The sequence below is a fragment of the Hemibagrus wyckioides genome, linkage group LG17 (genome assembly GCF_019097595.1).
Source record: "Hemibagrus wyckioides isolate EC202008001 linkage group LG17, SWU_Hwy_1.0, whole genome shotgun sequence".
NCBI lineage: Eukaryota > Metazoa > Chordata > Actinopteri > Siluriformes > Bagridae > Hemibagrus > Hemibagrus wyckioides.
Window position 1 is genome coordinate 11,254,461 of NC_080726.1, and position 19,145 is coordinate 11,273,605.

Below are 19,145 nucleotides of genomic sequence, written 5' to 3' on the forward strand. Positions count from 1 at the left end.
GTTTTGGCCTGGCTCACAGTCTCCGCTCTAATTCATCCCAGAGGTGTTCTATCAGGTTAAGGTCAGGACTACTGCCCGGTCATGGTGGAACAGGAAGGTGACCATCGCTAAATTGTTCCCACAAAGTTGGGAGCATGAAATTGTCCACAATGTCTTGGTATGCTGAAGCATTAAGAGTTCCTTTCACTGGAACTAAGGGGCCAAGCCAAAGCCCTGAAAAACAACACCTGAATGATTTGAAAGGGTGTCCCAAAACTTTTTGCAATATAGTGGACCTTCAGGCCAATATATCAAATTTATAATTGGAATTAGAGTGTTTCCAGAAGGTTATAAAATGGTTTCCTGGAATGCTGCTAATGCACACAGGTATTGCACGCTCCGATATGTAACAACACTTAGCTTAGAGAGCCCTCTAGCTGCACTACATTTCCCAGAGTTCAACGCGCACCCTTTCCCCGTTTTTTTTCTTTTTTCTTTTTTTGTCGGCTTTTGGTTTGCACCGTAGAGGCAATGATGTCATTGTAAAAAACGAAGGAAACTCTGCAATCAGAGGGAGCAGATACCGAGGCTGAGGGAAGGACCAAATTTGAGCTCCCGTTTGCACGAGCCCTCAGGACAAACTGGATGCGCGTGCAGTAACACATTGTCCGGGGTGAAGCCCCTGTATTCGGTAAGTGGAGATCTATTTTTCGCATTTTTGTGAGCCGAATCATCACCTAGCTCATCTGATATGAAGATGCTAGCTGGCTAGCTGAATCGCGGATTTGCCTGCTGTGTATTTTTTTTTTTCCTCACTGCAAAGCTGAAGAGAGATCATTCTGCTTGCAAGGTAAGGATCACGAGCAGCTTCACTCCGGAATAGCAGCTTTCCGTGTGCAATTTCAGTCAATCGCAGTATGATGAAGATCAGGGCTTGTTTATCATGTTGATCAGTCTCGAGATCAGAAGTGCGTCTACTGTTGCTACACTGATGCAAGAACACTATTGATCCATGGTGTTCACGTGCCAATGAATTTTTTTTCATGGATTTATTCTCTTCCTCTATCCATATGCATATTCAGATTTTAAAATTCTTCCCATAAATACTGCTTCTTCTAGATTTACTTCTACAGTGCACTTCTGCACAGGGGTGTGTGTGTGTGTGTGTGTGTATGTTGGCTTGGCAAACCATGCTAGGCCCCTTCTTCTTTATATTCCTTGTTTCATTATTGCAGTCCTCCCAGCATCTTTCTACATGCCTTGGCAACGACACCATTAACACACATGCACAGGAGCCTCAGCTCGTAGCAACATAGGACAGTGGGGGGAAAAAAAGAAAAGAAAATGGGGCTATCATTCTGTCTTAAAAAGAAGAAACAGGCGGCTTCTCTGGAAATGAAATAATGCTGTTTAATTAAACCCTGCAGGGGTTCAAGGCCTTGTCCGTCCCTTTGTAGCTGATGGCTTAATAGACGGAAATGGATCAAGTCAATTTAATATTGTTTGTGTAATGATTTTAACAGTAATCAATTTCACTAAGCAGCTTTACCAAAATCCAAATGCCCATGTTCTTGCCTGTAACTGCTGTTCTCTGGTCAGAAAGCTAGGTGTGACCTGAAAGGGATGACGAGCCGTCTCGGGTTTAAACTGATAATGAGCAACCTAAAGGTGCCACTGAACAACATGAGAAAGAAACCGTGAACACATCCTCTTCTGGGTGACACGCAATAAAAACGAACACACCCTATTCTGGGTGACACGTTGGATTCGTACTTCGACACTGTACATAATGCGGTGGAAGGATGTCCAGTATAAGCAGATTGTGAATGTAAGTCCTGGCATTAGCACAAGACAGTGTTTTATTATTACAGTAGCACATACAAAGCAGTCCACTGAAGAATCCACTGAAGAAAATGGTGCGCTTTGGGCATAATTTGTTCTTGGAAAGTGCAACCTTTAGGGTGATTGCATTAAATATTTAAGTCAGTCACAAATCACAGGAGATGGACTCGGCTCACATGATGCTTTCCTTGCACAATTTTGTTAAAGCTGTGATTTTTGGTATATTATATATCACATTGAACTGAGTGGCTCTAATGTACACTTGACACTCTGTATTTCTCAGATAATTGTGACCATGGAGGATTACGATTACCTCTTCAAAATAGTGCTGATAGGAAATGCAGGAGTGGGCAAAACCTGCCTCGTCCGGCGCTTCACTCAGGTCTGTCCAATTATATTTGCATGTGTTTTCCTCAATCAACTGACCACTCATAAATGCTAACGAGGCTTATAATGGATGAAAGTGAGTGAGTCCAGTTAACATTCTGCGTATTAGTCATGCTGATTTCTTGCTATTATATGGTTTAGTCAAATGACATGGCTGATATTTATACTCCTAACACATCTAGATTCTGTTTAGAACATTGTCTTGCGAATTCTAATGTTGTTTAAAGAGTATAGTATACAATATATCAAGTGAAATACTATGTATGTAAATATATAGACTTTTCTCTATTATGTTGTACTTTTATATACTCTACCCCTTCTTTTTGGTTCTAGGGTCTGTTCCCACCTGGTCAAGGTGCCACTATCGGGGTTGATTTCATGATTAAAACTGTGGAAATAAAAGGGGTGAAAGTAAAGGTACTTTTTAAGGCACTGATACACAACCTTAAACATTACATTCATGAATATATTAAAGTTTCAGAGACATGTTATAAGTAAGGTATTATAAGTAAGGTATACCTTACATTTTAGCCATTTTCTACAAACCTTCATTGTAGTGTTTTTCTTTATTTGCAAACCACTTAACTGGTATTAGATCTGGTATCAGATTATTACATTCATTATGTACACCGATCAGGCATAACATTATGATAATGACCACTACATAGATACTGACCACTACAGACCGGGAACACCCCACAAGAGCTGCAGTTTTGGAGATGCTCTGATCCAGTCGTCTAGCCATCACAATTTGGCCCTTGTCAAACTCACTCAAATCCTTACGCTTGCCCATTTTTCCTGCTTCTAACACATCAACTTTGAGGACAAAATGTTCACTTGCTGCCTAATATATCCCACCCGCTAACAGGTGCCATGATGAGGAGATAATCTGTGTTATTCACTTCACCTCTCACTGCTCATAATGTTAAGCCTGATCGGTGTATATATGTTTCAGTTTCAGCATTTTTTACCCCCATTTTTTAAAATAATGTTTTTGCCACACATTTTCACACAGATAATCTTCTGATAACCCACACTACTATTTTGGTTTTTTTGTAATACTTTAATTTTCCCCATGAAAGATGATCTTATCTTTCATTGGAAGCTGAAAGAGATGCCATATGCATTCTGGTTTCAGGGCTGATGAAGTCCTGATTCAGCTGCTATATGACTGATTTTCTGATTTGTTCAGCTCCAGATCTGGGACACAGCAGGACAGGAGAGATTTCGCTCCATCACACAGAGTTACTACCGTAGTGCCAATGCACTCATCCTCACCTATGACATCACCTGTGAGGACTCGTTCCGCTGCCTCCCGGAGTGGCTGCGGGAGATCGAGCAGTATGCCAACAATCAAGTGGTGACCATCTTAGTAGGTGAGCATTCAAACTATTTAACTGATTAAATTGTTTATTGTGTCTTTTCATTTGATGCTACATTAAAAAAAACTATTTCTGTGCATTGGAGAACTGTTATATTGTTTCCCACAATATAAACAATACATTATATAAGATGATCTATTATACAGAATAAATGTGGATTGTTCAAATTCTGAAAAGACATGAGGACAGCACTCTATGACACCTTTATTAATGTGCCCTCCCTTATCAATCAATGTATAATTATCCATTAGCTCCTTTAGCTTCTTCATTCCAAATAACTAGCTGGCTGGCTAACTGCTAGCAAACTAGCTCACATGCATATATCAATTTCTAATCTTAACCCTGCTGTATTCCCACTCTTGGTAATTAATTTAACATGTACCATAATAGCAGCGTTTAACAGTATGTGATATGATGTGTGGTTTTGGTAATTACTAACATTAGCAAAGCTAGCTAGTGTGTTGATTGATTGAGCAAAAAACTAGCTTTGTCGCAGGTAGACCTGAATGGGATTTCAGTATCTGAGTTTTGATTTTCATTCTAATGTTCGCTACAGATTATTTAAATGTAGTCCACTCTATCAAAAGTTACCACAGTAGGCAAAATATCTTGTTAATCACTACCATTATCAAGCCTAGCATAGCAATCAGGTTCTACATATGATAGTATCTGTCACGTCATTCTTTAATAATTTGGTGACAAATGCGGTGAGGCATTCGGTTTACTCCTAATCAGCCATCCAAGATAAACTCAGCATTTATATTTTTGTTTATGTTAAGTTTTGGATTTAAGAGATGTTTATTGTTGTATTAGATAAATATATCTATGCTTAGTTAACTCAGTTCTGACACTGATGCTCTAATAAAAATTCATGTCCTTGAGAACACTATTTGATATTCAGCCACAGTAAATCCGCTGATGTATTTTATGCTGCTTTATTTTAATGCTTTTTAAATGTTTTTTTCAATTAAAATGTTATTTGCCCAAATGATCAGATCGGCTATAATCAGAGGGTCATCTTGAAGATCTGTCCCTTGTAGATTTTTAGCGACTTGTCTTTTGTCTTGAACAGGAAATAAGATTGATCTGGCTGAAAAGCGGGAGGTCCACAGACAGAGAGCGGAGGAATTTGCTGAGGCCCAGAGCATGCTCTACTTGGAGACGTCCGCCAAAGAATCTGACAATGTGGAAAAACTCTTCCTGGATTTGGCCTGCGTACTGATCCGCGAAGCCAAGCAAAACACGTTGGACAACAACGATTCTGCGCCTATGCCTGGGGAAGGCAAGAACATCAATTACCTAAGCTGCTGCAACATTAACTAGGGATCTTGGCTGCTAATCTGGCAATGGGTACTTTCCTGCCCAATGGAGTGCAAAAACTGTGCTTAATGTTGACATCCCCTGATTAGATTCCTCTCTGCCACCACTATTGAGGTCTTGGATGCTTTTTAACGCATAAGTGAAACTTTTTAAAAGCTACTGACTGTACCACTAGAAAATCAAGAGGAGACGTGTGCTGCTGCCACTGAGGAGAACCCAAGCTCCAGGGTACCAGCTACCTGGTATATTTAAAGGCCAGACAATGATTTTTCTACATTTCAGTACAACATTTAAAGATGCATAGGCCAATTTGCCTACTATATGAATGATATGAGCAAAAACACACATCTTCACCAGCAGCAATCTTGCTGTTTAAATTGTAGAAAATGTGCATTGCACGTAATAACAGATATGAAAAAGTGCATTGTAGAGCATTGTTATGTCCCGGATTCATGTTCAAAACGCACTTCTACAAAGTTGCTGATAAGAATTTAAATGTAGGAAGACTATTGTGTGGCGGAAAATTTTAGAAAGTCTTAGAGAGTCTTAAACAATAGTGGGAGAGAAGTTTATTATAGATTATGCGATGTTTTTCCTAAGGGAATTCCCTAATTATTCGCTTAGAAACATAATCTCCTTTGTGCGTTTTTCAGCTTGTTTTGACTTTGCGTGCATTCTATAAAGACATCTGCACAGCTTAAAATGCATCTCCAATACATTTTAGCAGACATCAGGTAACTTCTACAGGCACGTGTGAGCAAGACATTGTTTAACTCTGTACATTTTACATTCACAACTCTGCACATTTCAGCTTTAGGTTTCTTTTTTTTGTAATTCAATGTATATTACAAATATAATGCACTTAAAAACTGTAAACACTGAATGAGGACATATACCTCATCATTAAACACCCCCCCCAACACATTGCAGTCCATATATACACCGATCAGGCATAAGATTATGACCACCTGCCTAATATTGTGTTGGTCCCCCTTTTTTCTGCTAAAACAACCCTGACCCGTCAAGGCATGGACTCCACTAGATCCCTGAAGATGTGCTGTGATATCTGGCATTAAGATGTAAGCCCATGGAGGCTCCACCTCACAACTTACATGACTTAGAGGATATTTTTGATAGATACTGACCACTGCAGACCGGGAACACCCCAGAAGAGCTGCAGTTTTGTAGATGCTCTGATCCAGTCGTCTAACCATCACAATTTGGTCCTTGTCGAACTCGCTCAAATCCTTACGCTTGCCCATTTTTCCTGCTTCTAGCACTTTGAATACAAAATGTTCACTTGCTGCCTAATATATCCCGCCCACTAACAGGTACCATGATGAGGAGATCATCAGTGTTGTTCACTTCACCTGAGGTCATAATGTTATGCCTGATCGGTGTAATTACCTTATTAAACTGTTGAGCCCTATACTGCAGTACTTTGGATGTGAAATGAAACAATAATGTTAATAACATGTTCCTATTCCTTGGCATTACTTCCCCAAGGGGGGCAAAAATAACTGAACAGTCAGCTCAGTTGGTATTTGGTAAGCTGCGTGCTGCTGTATTGTTAGGTTTATAAACAAGAATAATATTTCTGGTTTGTTAAGAAGAGTCTAGATCTATCTGGTTAGAAAGCAAGGTGGGTGGGATGGATTAAAAATGCTAGGCATCATGTATGAAACATGGTGTTGGTGGTAGTGTCATGGCTGTTAGTGGTGGAACCGTCCTGTTTATCTGCATTAAATGCTGTTTTAACAGCATTTGCCTACTCAGATCCCAACAAATTACAGAATGCTGTTCCTCTTCCAGTTCCTAATGTACTGTTAATGCAAATATGAACCGTTTCAGGCCCAGAAAGTGAAATGTCAATTAATAACCCAGCTTTAAACTATATTTATTTTACAGAACATCCTATTCACAAGCAGGAAGTGAAAATGGCTGTAATGCAGACCTAGCAGAGCATTAGTAGGAAACAACTAGACGTTGTTTATATTTTCTGCTGATGCTTTGTCTGCTTTTCTTCTTCATTGTACTTCAGTCAGTCATTGCCTGGAGGATTTCCAAGTGACAGTTCTATTCATCATGGTAATTTCCCCAACTTATTGTGGTACTTTGTTTGGAGAGACTAAGTATTGTAAGATCCATAATGACAAAGTCATTTGTTCAGCTTCTATCACAGTGATCTGCCCATAATTACACAGTGTTTTGTTTAATACACAATCTTCAATGTTATGTAATGTCCAAGAAACAAGTTGGTCCTGACTGGAAACAGCTGATCTCTCGCTCTCATCTCCTATTTCATGTCCTGATAGCAAAAGCAAGAAAAAAATACATTGACTCTTACATTCTGACCAATATAATGATTATAAATTTGTCTATTGTTCACCTACATTAAATGTGGACACACAGCAGATCAAATAGTTATTAGAAAAATTAAGTTCATTAATGCATTAATATGTACTTTTGGGGTTTTTTTTTCTGTAGATGCGCTTCTTTTCAGAGTTGTAATGTTAAAAATAATGATCACCTTTTAACCAATCAGCTTAGAGAATTGAGCAAACCTCTTGGTCTAAACTGCAATATTGTGAAGATCGTAGTAATTGTTTCATTCATTTCAAATCCAATTTGCTGGACTGCAATGACACTATACAGATCATTTTGGCCGGTGTCTGTAACAGAAGAAAAACTGTACTATATTATAATGGTATGCACAAGTTTCTCGCTACAATACTTTTATTAATAACACATTAGCATTTTTGTCTTGTGGAACCTCCTCGGTATGTCCTCGTACTTATTTCCGACATATAAACATACAGCAGTTATACACATGTATACGTTACTATATACTCGAATGGGAAACTTTTTGTTTATTCAGTGAAGCTTTGGTGCTGTAACCTACTCAGTAATGTTTTGAAGCTTTTGACATGGGAGCGTGTGTTACATTTAGTTATTTTCAGCACATGTATTAGAAGTGTCTGCACAATCAGTCTTGATATTTCACCACATGATACTGCAGGATTAAGGAGATTTTTATGTCCACAATAATATGTGATCTGTGTTATACAGTGTGACTTGTTCCCAGTGTTTTCTTTTTTCTTTTCTTTTCTTTTCTTTTTTTTTTTTTTTAAGTGTTTGTGCATCTTTACTTGAGTTTGAAGCCGTTAAGAAGTGTACCTCCATGTTGTTGTCGTCCTGACGTCTTGATGTTTTTTGTTATCATCTTTATTATAACTGTGAATCTTATATTTTACAGAATTTCAGTGTTTTACCTGGCTGCTAAAAACATGTTCATTTTACTGCCTTCAATTTGATCCATTTTAGTGAAATGCTTAGGAGTTTCTTTTTCTCTCTCTCTCTCTCTCTCTCTCTCTCTCACACACACACACACACTCCTTCCTTCCTTCCTTCCTTCCTTAAAGAAAGCCTTTATACTTTTGTCCTGTGTTACTGATTGATACATTTTGTTTATTAAGTCCACACTATCTCCCAAATCCACAAATGACATGTGATCCGCTTAAAGGATCTTTTTATATGTGATCTAATGATCATGTTTATTTCCATGTCAGCATCTTAGCTCTTAGTTTTGTGTTTATATTAGTTTAGCCTATATCCATTCCCTTTTAGCTGTTTACCTCTTCTTGCTATATTTTCTATTAAGACACTTTTAAAATGCTAACCTTTTCTAATTTTGTATATACACTATTTTTTAAGTTTTTTTTTTTTTTTTTGTTCTTTTTCGTTGTGTCATGTACATTATACTTTTTGTCCAGCTTTATTTGACAGAAAAGTGCCATGTTGTAATATTTTGCATTGTGTATGACTGGGACTCTGTTTAAGCACTAAGCTCCATTATTAGTATTATTAGTATTTTACAGTTTTCTTATTCTAATGATCATCTTTTTATGGGATATTTCATTGCTTAAAATATACATAATGGTAGTATTCTTCGAGAGGATCGTCACAATGTTGAGTCGTTCATGTTTAGTGATTAATAAGTAAGAAAGATAGAAAACCTGTTGTCATTTATTAATTATAGAAAAAGACCCGAATCTTCTTCAGTTGAGTTAAATTTATGTTTAAGATATTTAGCTTTGTACAATTTTGGTAACACATCTTTTTGTTACTTCTCACACTGCAGGTAAATATAAAAACTTTCCCTGATTAAATATAAAGTTGTGACATTACATTTGTTTTTATATTTTTTTAGATTTATTTATTTTTTTTGTATTTTGTCTCTATATTTTATATAGAGATAGAGATATATAATTTTATATATTTTATATTTTATTTATATAATATAATTAGTGTGTGTGTGAATTTATATTTATTAGTTTATTATATTAGTTTATTACATTATATTATATTAATTTCTATATTTTATAAATAGATTAAATCTATATTATACAGAAGCTCATTACTGGAAGACTAAACACTGATGAGAACTTCAACTCCCATTAAGCATTGCGCTCGAAACGGACGCGCACGTCTTCTTTACGACAAGACGTAAAGTGTAGCGCTTTTGTTATTGTCGGGCATGTGGAGTATTGAGGAAGTGAGCTTTGTCCTCTTTGGGGAATACGCATAAAAGACGCTGTAATTTTGGACTTTAACCGTTTTCTTGATCAAAATCTTCTAAAAAAATAAGATTCATTGAATCTAGCAGAGAGTAATCTTTCAGCATTTCCTCTGATAGTTGCTGTAAAAGACAGTTTATTTGGCCACTTTTCTCGAGTCATCTGTCAGCTGACTTCCTTCTTCCTCCAGCTCCTGTCAAACTGCAGTATTTTTTTCTTCACCGCTTCTCAGGCACAGCCACGCCCCCTGTAGGGGCCGGCCAAGGGCGTGTCCAGACCGGAGATGCGGTGGGAAGACTAACAAGGCTGGAGAATCATCAGGCACATTGTCTTGGCTTTTCTTTCTGCCTGTCCATCAAGCATGCGAGCACCGGTCAAAACCGTCTCTCTCCCATGGGTTCTTCTAATATTCCTCATTATTTTTCACGTGGAAGCGCTTAAACCTCACCTTTTAAGCAGACGCAGCGTGACCAGAAATTTCTCCCAGCAGAGAACTGTGCTTTACAAAACTTTTTATTTTGATCAGCAGGTAAGTTATCACGTGACCTGTTAGAAACGCATTGGAGTTTGTAATGGATAAATTTTACGATAATAATACATTTATAGAAGTGTAGAGTGTTTATAGATGGGGGCCTGTTTGTCTGTTCTCTTATAAATATTGTCATGAAATAAAGCTGTACTGACCAGTCCATCCATGACAGCTTACCAAAAAAAAAAGAGAAAGAAACCCTGGACTGCTCATATAATCTGTAATTGTATAAACGTGCATGCATTGTTACACGTAAACAAATATTACTTGGTAATATTTAAAGGTCTAAGACCTAATGGGATTTGTGCATGTGTTAGAATATTAATATCTGTCACTGTGTGTATTTACACATATCACTTGAGTCAGCTATAATAATCTATTTGTGACTCATAGGACATTATTATGCAGGTTCCAGCGGTTTATGTTGATGGTTTACTCACAGCCTACTACTGGGTTTCCTCTACGGATTTCCTTAATTTTCTGTGTAAATAATCTCTGCGCCGCTGCTTCATATTGTGTCTACAGACAATCATGTTTTCCTGTTGGTCTCTTAAGTAGAATAGCAAATCCACTTATCCTGTGTAACATCTGACAGCTCCCACACCTATACTTTTTTTATTTATTTATTTTTTGCTGAATTGTTATGACCGCAGCCTGTCCTTCTATATGCCTAGCTGGCATCCCGATGAGGCTGCATTTCTTTGACGTTTCTGATGAAACTGAATACATAATGTGACACACTATGTTTTATTGATTTTAATAGCAGTACCAGAAATGGCTTATAATTATTTGGCTTTTATAAGATTTTATAGCTGTTCTGTTACTCCCATATTTTGCGTGAGAGAGACAGGAAAAGATCATCCTCTGGAAGACAAAAGCAAGTAGTTGGACTGGACTGTGAACATCATTACCTTATGGCCTTTAACAGCATATGTTCTTCTTCTGCAGTCTCACTGTGCCAGATTTATCCGCCAAAGACTGAGCCCATTTCCTGACCTTCTTACTTCTTATTGTCCTGTTGTTTTCCCCCTTCGTCAGCACTTAAATGGATGCAATCAGTAACCTGCAGTTGTGCTGGCTTCAGATAGGCTTCAAAGGTTCAAAGTGAATAATGGGTCTATGTAGGAAAACGTGTGATGGCCTGAGACAACCCCTTAAAATGCATTTTAAATCAAATTTTGACATTTTCTACTATATGATAAACTAAACTAAAGGTTCTTCTTTTGCGTTGGTGAACCAGAAATTTATTTGTAGCATTTTAGAGTCTGGTTATGTAAAATGTCAGAAAGCTATGTTTCAATTTTTAACCTAATTAGGTTTGTAGGTTCATGGCACATTATAGGATATATGCCACATTTACTATTACTTCAATTCCTTCGATCAGCATTATCCACATCGCTTCCTCTCTCATCCTCTGAGGTAAAAGTTACTCGCAGTGTTTAAACACAAGCCTCGAGGTCTCTTCAATTTGACCGGCTGCCTTGCTAAAAATCTTTATTGTAAAATTTTTAAATTTTCTGTTTTTCCACAGTGTGTGTAAACACTCTACTCTGTTTTCATGATGATGTCATGGCACATCTGGACCAACTAAACTGAACTATTTGAACCTCAAGGGATTTGTGCTTAAATGTTCTTACTGAAGTGAACTGGTGACAGTGTTTATTACATTATTACATTACATGTAGGACAATAAGCACATGACACATTACATCAACGCCTCCGTGCAAAGCCAACAACTAAACTAATCTAAACACATGGTTTAGTTTAAAACATTTCTTTCTTTCTTTTTCAGTCTTCCAGAATATTCTCTTTTAATGCTAACAGGTTGTTCTCATTTTTCTGCTGTGTTGTTTTAATGGAGGGGATTTCCAAGCGAGTTCGTCATGAACAACCTTCAGGTTTTTATTTAAATTCTTCCTGTTTTTAGATAGAAACAGAAAAGAAGAAGCAGTGATGAAAATGCTTTGCCTGATTCTATATCGGGGAAGTGGTGGCTCTGTGGAGAAGGCTTTGGGCTACTGATCATAAGATCCCAAGTCTACCACGCTGCCACTGTTGGGCCCTTGAGCAAGGCCCTTAACCCTCAACTGCTCAGCTGTATAAATTGAGATAAATGTAAGTTGCTCTGTATAAGGGCGTCCACCAAATACCATAAATGTAAATATTGGGAACGGAAAATTCTTATTTTATATTCACTTTTCTTTTCAACCATTATATTTTAAAATTCATTCTTAGTGTCCTGTTCTTGAAAATGTTTTGACATCTTGACTGCTTCAAACAATGACCACAAGGTGGCGCCAAAGCAAGTGATTTATTTTTTGTAACCCTGTCAGAGGAAATATTCAGTATATTTGGCTTCCAGTACGACACATGAAATAAGATTTTATACACTATATATAATTTATTCTATCTATCTATCTATCTATCTATCTATCTATCTATCTATCTATCTGTCTGTCTGTCTGTCTGTCTGTCTGTCTGTCTGTCTGTCTGTCTGTCTGTCTGTCTGTCTGTCTATCACATATATCACAACACATTTTCTTTACTGTGCATGAAACTACTGATGAACACATGACCAAAACCCATAATTTAAGTTTCAGGTGAATAAAAATGTTGATTCTGGGAGTCCTTTGACTCATTGGCTCATAAAATCTCTGCCTCTTTTTTATCCAAAGGGAGGGACAGAAAGTGTTAGGGGGACAACAACACAAAAGAGAACATTCTTTGTTTATTGGGTGGGATTCAAGAAGGAGGGGACGACAGTTGAGAAACACAGTGGCACAGCATTGCAGCACTTGGAATGTACTTCAACCGCCCCCCACACCACCACCCCTCCATCTTTTTTTCACTAAATGCAGAGAGAGGGAATAAAAAGGGATGACAGAGGACAAGTTGTGGCATTGAAAGAAAGGATGTCACAGGGATGGTGAAGCCGGAACTAATGTGGCATCTCTTAGGCCTGGCATTGGATTTTAATACAAATTGAAGCTAATTATCTCTCCGTTCTCCTCCTGAGAATTTCTACAGTACACAGATGGCTTAGTGCAGCATCATCAGTGAGAACACCCAGGAATAACTACACTGAATTTCTACAGTGTAAATGTTTCAAGTGCATAGATATTATGAGTACAGGCTGTATTCTCAATTTTGCGATCAATATTATATAAAGGCAATGGCAGTGTAAAGATCCATTAACACATTATGTATAGAGGTATTGTTAGGCCTATATTTGCTATTCTGATTTCTGTTGTTTTACAGATCGATCACTTTGGGTTTTTGGAGAATGGCACGTTCAAGCAGAGGTACCTTGTCAACGAACAGCACTGGCACAACAACGACGGCCCAATTCTGTTTTACACCGGCAATGAAGGAGACATCACGTGGTTCTGTAACAACACTGTAATAACAACATTTAATTACTTTGTTCATGTATAGCCTGGCAGGAATTTCCAAATACTAGATTATCATCACTAATGTTGAGTGCATGTTCATATTATCTGATTTGCCACAGGGCTTCATGTGGGACATAGCAGAGGAACTAGGTGCCATGCTTGTTTTTGCAGAACATCGCTATTATGGAGAATCAATGCCATTTGGAAACGAGTCTTACAGCGTAAGCAAAGTTCCTCTAATAGTGTCGTGTCTAACAGTTTGGTTTGTTGAGGATCTTGACATGTCCCTTTCTTTCAGAATGCTAAGTACTTGAACTACCTGACATCAGAACAGGCTCTAGCTGACTTTGCAGTGTTGATTAAGTCACTAAAGAAGAAGCTGCCAGGAGCCCAGAACAGCCCCGTCATTGCCATCGGAGGCTCCTACGGTGGAATGCTGGCTGCTTGGCTGAGGATGAAATACCCCAATGTAGTTATAGGGTGAGACATAAACGAATGCTTCTTGTTTCAAATGGTGTTCAAACTGCAGAGAGAGATTTACACTTGAAAATGACATTTTCTAGCTGATTGTATAGCTGATTGTAAGCAATACACAGTTACTGGAATTGCAAAAGAGAATCTGTCATGTTCTCATGCTACATTCATTGCGTGTAGAGGTGTCTAAGCTTCTGCGAGTGTGTGAGCACAGGACAAATGGGAAAGGGAGTAGCTGTAGGGAAATGCAAGATTAATGCTAAGATCTGGAACAAGAAAACATTAAATCTTGCTATTGTTTTCTTTCCAGTGCTTTAGCTGCATCTGCTCCAATCTGGCAGTTCCCTGGCATGGTCCCTTGTGGTGATTTCTATAAAATAGTCACCCAAGACTTTGCCAATAGTGGAGTCACCTGCAGCAAAAACATCAGGAGGTCATGGACGGCGATCAACAATGTGTCCTCAACAGGTTTGTATTAGCATTAAACTCCTGAGGATTAAACAACTTTATCAGTCAACTTTCATGTAAGACTCATAAAATAAAGCACTACTAGGGACATTGACTGTTTAGTCACTTTCTAGTCTTTTAGGCCTTGAAGTTGCACACTTCAGAGTAAAACTATGTATTACTCTCACTGATCGATCACAGCTGAAGGTCTGCAGTGGCTGTCTCAGGAGTTTGGCCTGTGTTCTCCATTGAAGGAAGAGGATATAAATGACTTCAAGGGCTGGCTCCAGGAGACCTGGGTGAACTTGGCGATGGTTGATTACCCTTACGAGGCCAACTTCCTCCAGCACCTTCCACGCTGGCCTATTAAGGTACTGTACATTGAACTTATTCGAACAATTTGCCCTTTATAAAAACAAGACCTTTGCTTTTTAATAGGATCATGTGGTGCTATTTGCAACCAAATGAAATTAAATCCACAGAGGTGGACAGAGGTCAATGCAGACAAATCGCTTTGCCATTTTTTAAGTGGCTGACTTACTAAAGTGAAAAAAGGAGATAAATCTTGTGGCTCTTATCGCATGACAACACAGTTATCATATGTACTTCGCATGATAAATTATTAGATGTTTATTAAGTAGGGCATTTTTAGATATTGAATTTGATCAAATAAAAATCTGAAATTTTGCATTTCATGAGGAATCAGGCCAGCAGAAGAAATGAAGTTTTATTTAAAATATACTGGAATTTTATGTAGAAATCTTTGAAGAATACGTATCACAGATTAAACTGTCCCTTCATAATGCTAAGTAACACATAAGAAATAATCTTTGTTGTAAAGCATCTCAGGGTAGACCCTCATTAATGCTGACCCAAAGAAAGAATTTCTGCTGATAAAGCACAAGACTTTGGTGACTGCTTTCTAACACAGAAGCATCATCAATATTCAGAAGATGCTGGGGATGAATTGCGGTCATGTTTACTTCTCTTTCTCCACTAAGCTTCCTATTGACAAACCCGTTACCATCTTTTATGTGATCTACACCTCTCTATGCCATTCATGACCTCAGCAAACATTGGCCACTTATCAGTGGCTTTCTGTTATGTTATTGGCTTATGAATGTATTAGCTTAGTGAATTGCATCATGCTGATCATATTAAACATTAAACAGCGATGATAATTTGCAACGAAGACTATTTTGTATATTTGGATTAGAATAGAGGAGTATTCTCTGAGTAACATTTAAATTAAGCATGCATTATTGAAATACCACTACAATTTACATTATGGAATAAACAGACTATTTCCAATAAGAAATTGAAGCACTTGTTGGTCTGCCAAAGAGAAGGTGGTAATTGTTGAACAGTCCTACCCAAATCTGATAATGTATGCAACCCCTATGGGTGTTTAAAGTGGTTTAGACAGTGGTAGCTGAGATGGCCCCTTTTAATGACAAAGCTAATGTGATTATGTGAACGACTGTGAGAAAGGCCCATTGAGGGCTTAGAGGAGGGAAATCTGTTAGCGGAGATGAATGTATAAGCCTAATCCCATCTGAAAAGTAGAGAGAGGATGCTTTAGAGAACTACTGCATTTTTTGTCATGGTATAAGCCTTAGCTTAGACATGTCTGTAGCCTACCTTGTGCACAGACCACCTCCCCTTTTAGGTGTCTAACAAAAGCCTTAGCAACAAACTCCATGCTAAGTCCAGTCTGTTTGAACTGTTTGGTCAGTGAACACCCAGGCACTGGCACATCGGGATGGCAGCAGAATCCTGGAGCCTTCAAATACCTATCAAACCCCTTCATTGACAGCATGCAGCATGATTATTATGCTGCATGCTTTCAAGAGATCAGGGAAATAATTAGCTTTTTTTTTCTTTCAGGCTCCTTGTCAGTATGAAACAGCTTGTGATTCTTTGACCTGAAAAACAACAAATTCGTCTGAAGCTAAATTTCATTGCACGCATTTTTAACTGCAAATCAGACCATGCTTCCATAACAAATAGAATAAAAGTATATGGATTGTTTTCTGTTCGAGGAAAGGGAAGTTTATTGCTTTCCGAAAGCTTGCTGTCATCAAGACGGAATATATTCTTTACAATTTTAAGTCAATTTAAGGCTTGTGAAAATTATTTTCTACCTTGGAATGTGAAGCTATTGGTTTGTTGACAGAATATTGAATAAGCACATAGAGATATAATAAAATAATTGATTGCAAAAACGTCAGAACTGATAAAAGAAAATTCAATTTAATCCATATTATAATAGTTTTACTCAGTTAAAGGCATATTTGTGAAGTCTTACTTTTTGAATTTGGTATTTGTTTTCTATATGGCCAAATGTTTGTGGACACATGTCCATCACACCCATACGTGGTTCTTCCTCAGACTGTTCCTTAAAGTTATATACAATTATATGGCATGCCTTTGGATGCTGTAGCTTTACATTTTCCCTTTACTGGAACAAAGAGATCCAATGCCCTTGTGCACAAAGCGAGCTCCATGAAGACATGGTTTGCTGTGACCTGTGGATTTAATGTGATGTTGAACGAACACATACGGATATGATGGTCAGTTGTCCACATACCATTGGCCATACTGAATTGTGTAGTATTTTTCATTTCAGTACAAATTTTCAGTTCCCACTATTACAGGGCTTACTTTGTATAAAACATTGTTATGTTTAATGGTTGAGACTTAATTAAAGTTCACGCATATGTCTCATGAGATAAGCTACAATGAAGTGTAGTGCTATTTTGAAATGCATAACAGTAAGCTTTCTTTCTTTCTTTCTTTCTTTCTTTCTTTCTTTCTTTCTTTCTTTCTTTCTTTCTTTCTTTCCCCTAATGTAATGTAATTTGGATTTTTTCAGGTTGTCTGCACACACCTTCAGTTTGATACTGATGTGTCAGACAAGCAGCTTTTACATGGCATCTCGCAGGCAGTAAGAGTATACTATAACTACACGGGCAGTGCTGTTTGTCTTAATGTGTCTGAAACTGCTACTGGAAATCTAGGAATTAGGGGTTGGTTTTACCAGGTAGGAATTTCAACTTAACATATATATGATCAGTATATATTTCTAATACAAATTGATTTTTTGATGTGAATACAATACATTGACTTGTTCTATTTGTCAGTCTTGCACAGAGATGGTGATGCCCATGTGTACAGATGGTGTTCAAGACATGTTTGAGCCTATGGCATGGAACTTCCAAGCTTTTTCTGATGAGTGCTATGCTCTGTTCGGGGTACGGCCACAGGAGGACTGGGCTGATACTGTATATGGAGGGAAGAACATAAGCTCTCACAGCAACATCATCTTCAGGTAATTACTGTACTATCTATGGTTTACTACTTTTGTCTTTGGGCTTATTGGTTTATTTGTAGTTTTTTACCTACACTTGTAAACCTCAAATTAGTTCATATATGCTGTTTGTATCAAATAACACCTTAGTACCTCTTAAAGCTTTTAGTTGATGTCTGAAATATAATGTAATTGGACATGTATGAATCAGTGACGTTGATATGTCAGTGTAGTAATGTTAATGTATTTTGTTTTTTTATTTTTATGCCAGTAATGGAGGCCTTGATCCCTGGATGAGTGGTGGAGTAACTAAGAGTCTTTCTGACTCCCTGGTTGCCATATTGATTCCTGATGGAGCTCATCACCTCGACTTACGCTTCAACAATGAGTATGACCCACAGTCGGTTCTCCTTACCCGGGACCTGGAAGTGAAGTACTTCAAGCAATGGATCAAACAGAATACAAGGCCACAATAACCACAGGACAGTATATAGAGACTGATTAAGTCATGGACTTAATTAATCACTACCTTAAGGATATCAACAGGTTGTGCTGTCCACCAAAGATTATTTTTTACTAAACCTGACCAAAGAAGGTTTTTATGTAATTAGACTTTTTAAAGTGTAAATTAGCTAAGCCGGTTAAAATAAATAAAAAATAATTCCGTGAACCGTTTATAACTCTTGTTTTAACAGTGTGATTATAAGTATTGTACACATTTATTTTCTGTGTAAAAAAACCCCCATCCTTGTGTAGAAGGAAAGATCAGAACATTAATTTAGAGAAAACCAAAACTGAAAGAGAGAGAGAGAGTCCAAACAAAATGTCTAATTTCCTGCCCTTCCTCAGCTGCTCTTGTGTGATTTAATGAAAATGCCGCAACAGACGTCGAGCAATAAAGTGGCTAGTGGGAGGCTAGTAGTGGAAAGCAAGGAGACCATGCCCCATGCAGTCTGAGCCACGGGACTCCCTCAGACTCCGATTCATTCACTGGCAACACAAACCCCTCTGAATTGCTGTACCTTGACATCCCTTCATCTGCCCCCTGCTAGTCGGATTATTAATACTACAGCCAGAGTGCAGAGGAGTGTTTGGGCTTGATGGTGAGCTAGGGTTGAGGGGTGATGCCTCGGAGACAAGTGACATTTGAATGGGACGAAGTGATGAATGATAATCAGGCATCGTTAAATGTTCGTAGCTCCTTGTAGGAATCTAGTAAAATCACTAGCAGGGCTCTGGGCTCTACAGGTATTATTTTGTAATTATACATCACAACATTTGATTTGATTCAGTTCAGTAAAATAAGGCTTTACTGGCATCATTGAGTAATTAGAATATTGTCAACACTGATTTAACTAGTTTGGTGAACAAAAATGGGAGCACGTTTCTGATAACTATCCATAGACACTCATGTGCCCACATCCTCAATGCAGGATTGTGGCCTAGCTAATGCCTCTGCTATTTCATGCATTGTTTCATACTTTGCTTCAGCACTTATAGAGATTT

General features: G+C 37.9%; 2 protein-coding genes across 3 annotated transcripts; both read left to right on the forward strand.

Annotated features, from left to right (window-relative positions):
- Window positions 1-495: 495 nt before the first annotated feature.
- rab30 (RAB30, member RAS oncogene family) lies at window positions 496-9,097 on the forward strand. Of its 2 annotated transcripts, none has more exons than XM_058414512.1 (5): window positions 496-670; window positions 2,105-2,203; window positions 2,542-2,625; window positions 3,401-3,584; window positions 4,663-9,097. In XM_058414512.1, the coding sequence occupies exons 2-5, from the start codon at window positions 2,117-2,119 to the stop codon at window positions 4,911-4,913; spliced, it is 606 nt and encodes a 201-aa protein (XP_058270495.1). In that variant the 5' UTR covers window positions 496-670; window positions 2,105-2,116; the 3' UTR covers window positions 4,914-9,097. The 2 variants fall into 2 exon arrangements, with proteins under 2 accessions (XP_058270495.1, XP_058270496.1); XM_058414513.1 differs by lacking the exon at window positions 496-670 and adding an exon at window positions 687-829.
- Window positions 9,098-9,443: 346 nt separating this feature from the next.
- prcp (prolylcarboxypeptidase (angiotensinase C)) lies at window positions 9,444-18,309 on the forward strand. The gene is made up of 9 exons (XM_058414225.1): window positions 9,444-10,016; window positions 13,275-13,415; window positions 13,528-13,629; window positions 13,707-13,888; window positions 14,193-14,350; window positions 14,531-14,700; window positions 17,205-17,372; window positions 17,473-17,660; window positions 17,911-18,309. The coding sequence occupies exons 1-9, from the start codon at window positions 9,849-9,851 to the stop codon at window positions 18,113-18,115; spliced, it is 1,482 nt and encodes a 493-aa protein (XP_058270208.1). The 5' UTR covers window positions 9,444-9,848; the 3' UTR covers window positions 18,116-18,309.
- The last annotated feature ends 836 nt before the right edge of the window (window positions 18,310-19,145 follow it).

Coding starts and splice junctions, on each gene's coding strand:
- prcp (XM_058414225.1), top strand. CDS start 9,849: ATGCGAGCACCGGTCAAAACCGTCTCTCTCCCATGGGTTCTTCTAATA. Junction 13,889..14,192: donor TACCCCAATGTAGTTATAGG/GTGAGACATAAA, acceptor TTTTCTTTCCAG/TGCTTTAGCTGCATCTGCTC. Junction 17,661..17,910: donor CACAGCAACATCATCTTCAG/GTAATTACTGTA, acceptor TTTTTATGCCAG/TAATGGAGGCCTTGATCCCT.
- rab30 (XM_058414512.1), top strand. CDS start 2,117: ATGGAGGATTACGATTACCTCTTCAAAATAGTGCTGATAGGAAATGCA. Junction 2,204..2,541: donor TCGTCCGGCGCTTCACTCAG/GTCTGTCCAATT, acceptor TTTTGGTTCTAG/GGTCTGTTCCCACCTGGTCA. Junction 2,626..3,400: donor TAAAAGGGGTGAAAGTAAAG/GTACTTTTTAAG, acceptor TGATTTGTTCAG/CTCCAGATCTGGGACACAGC.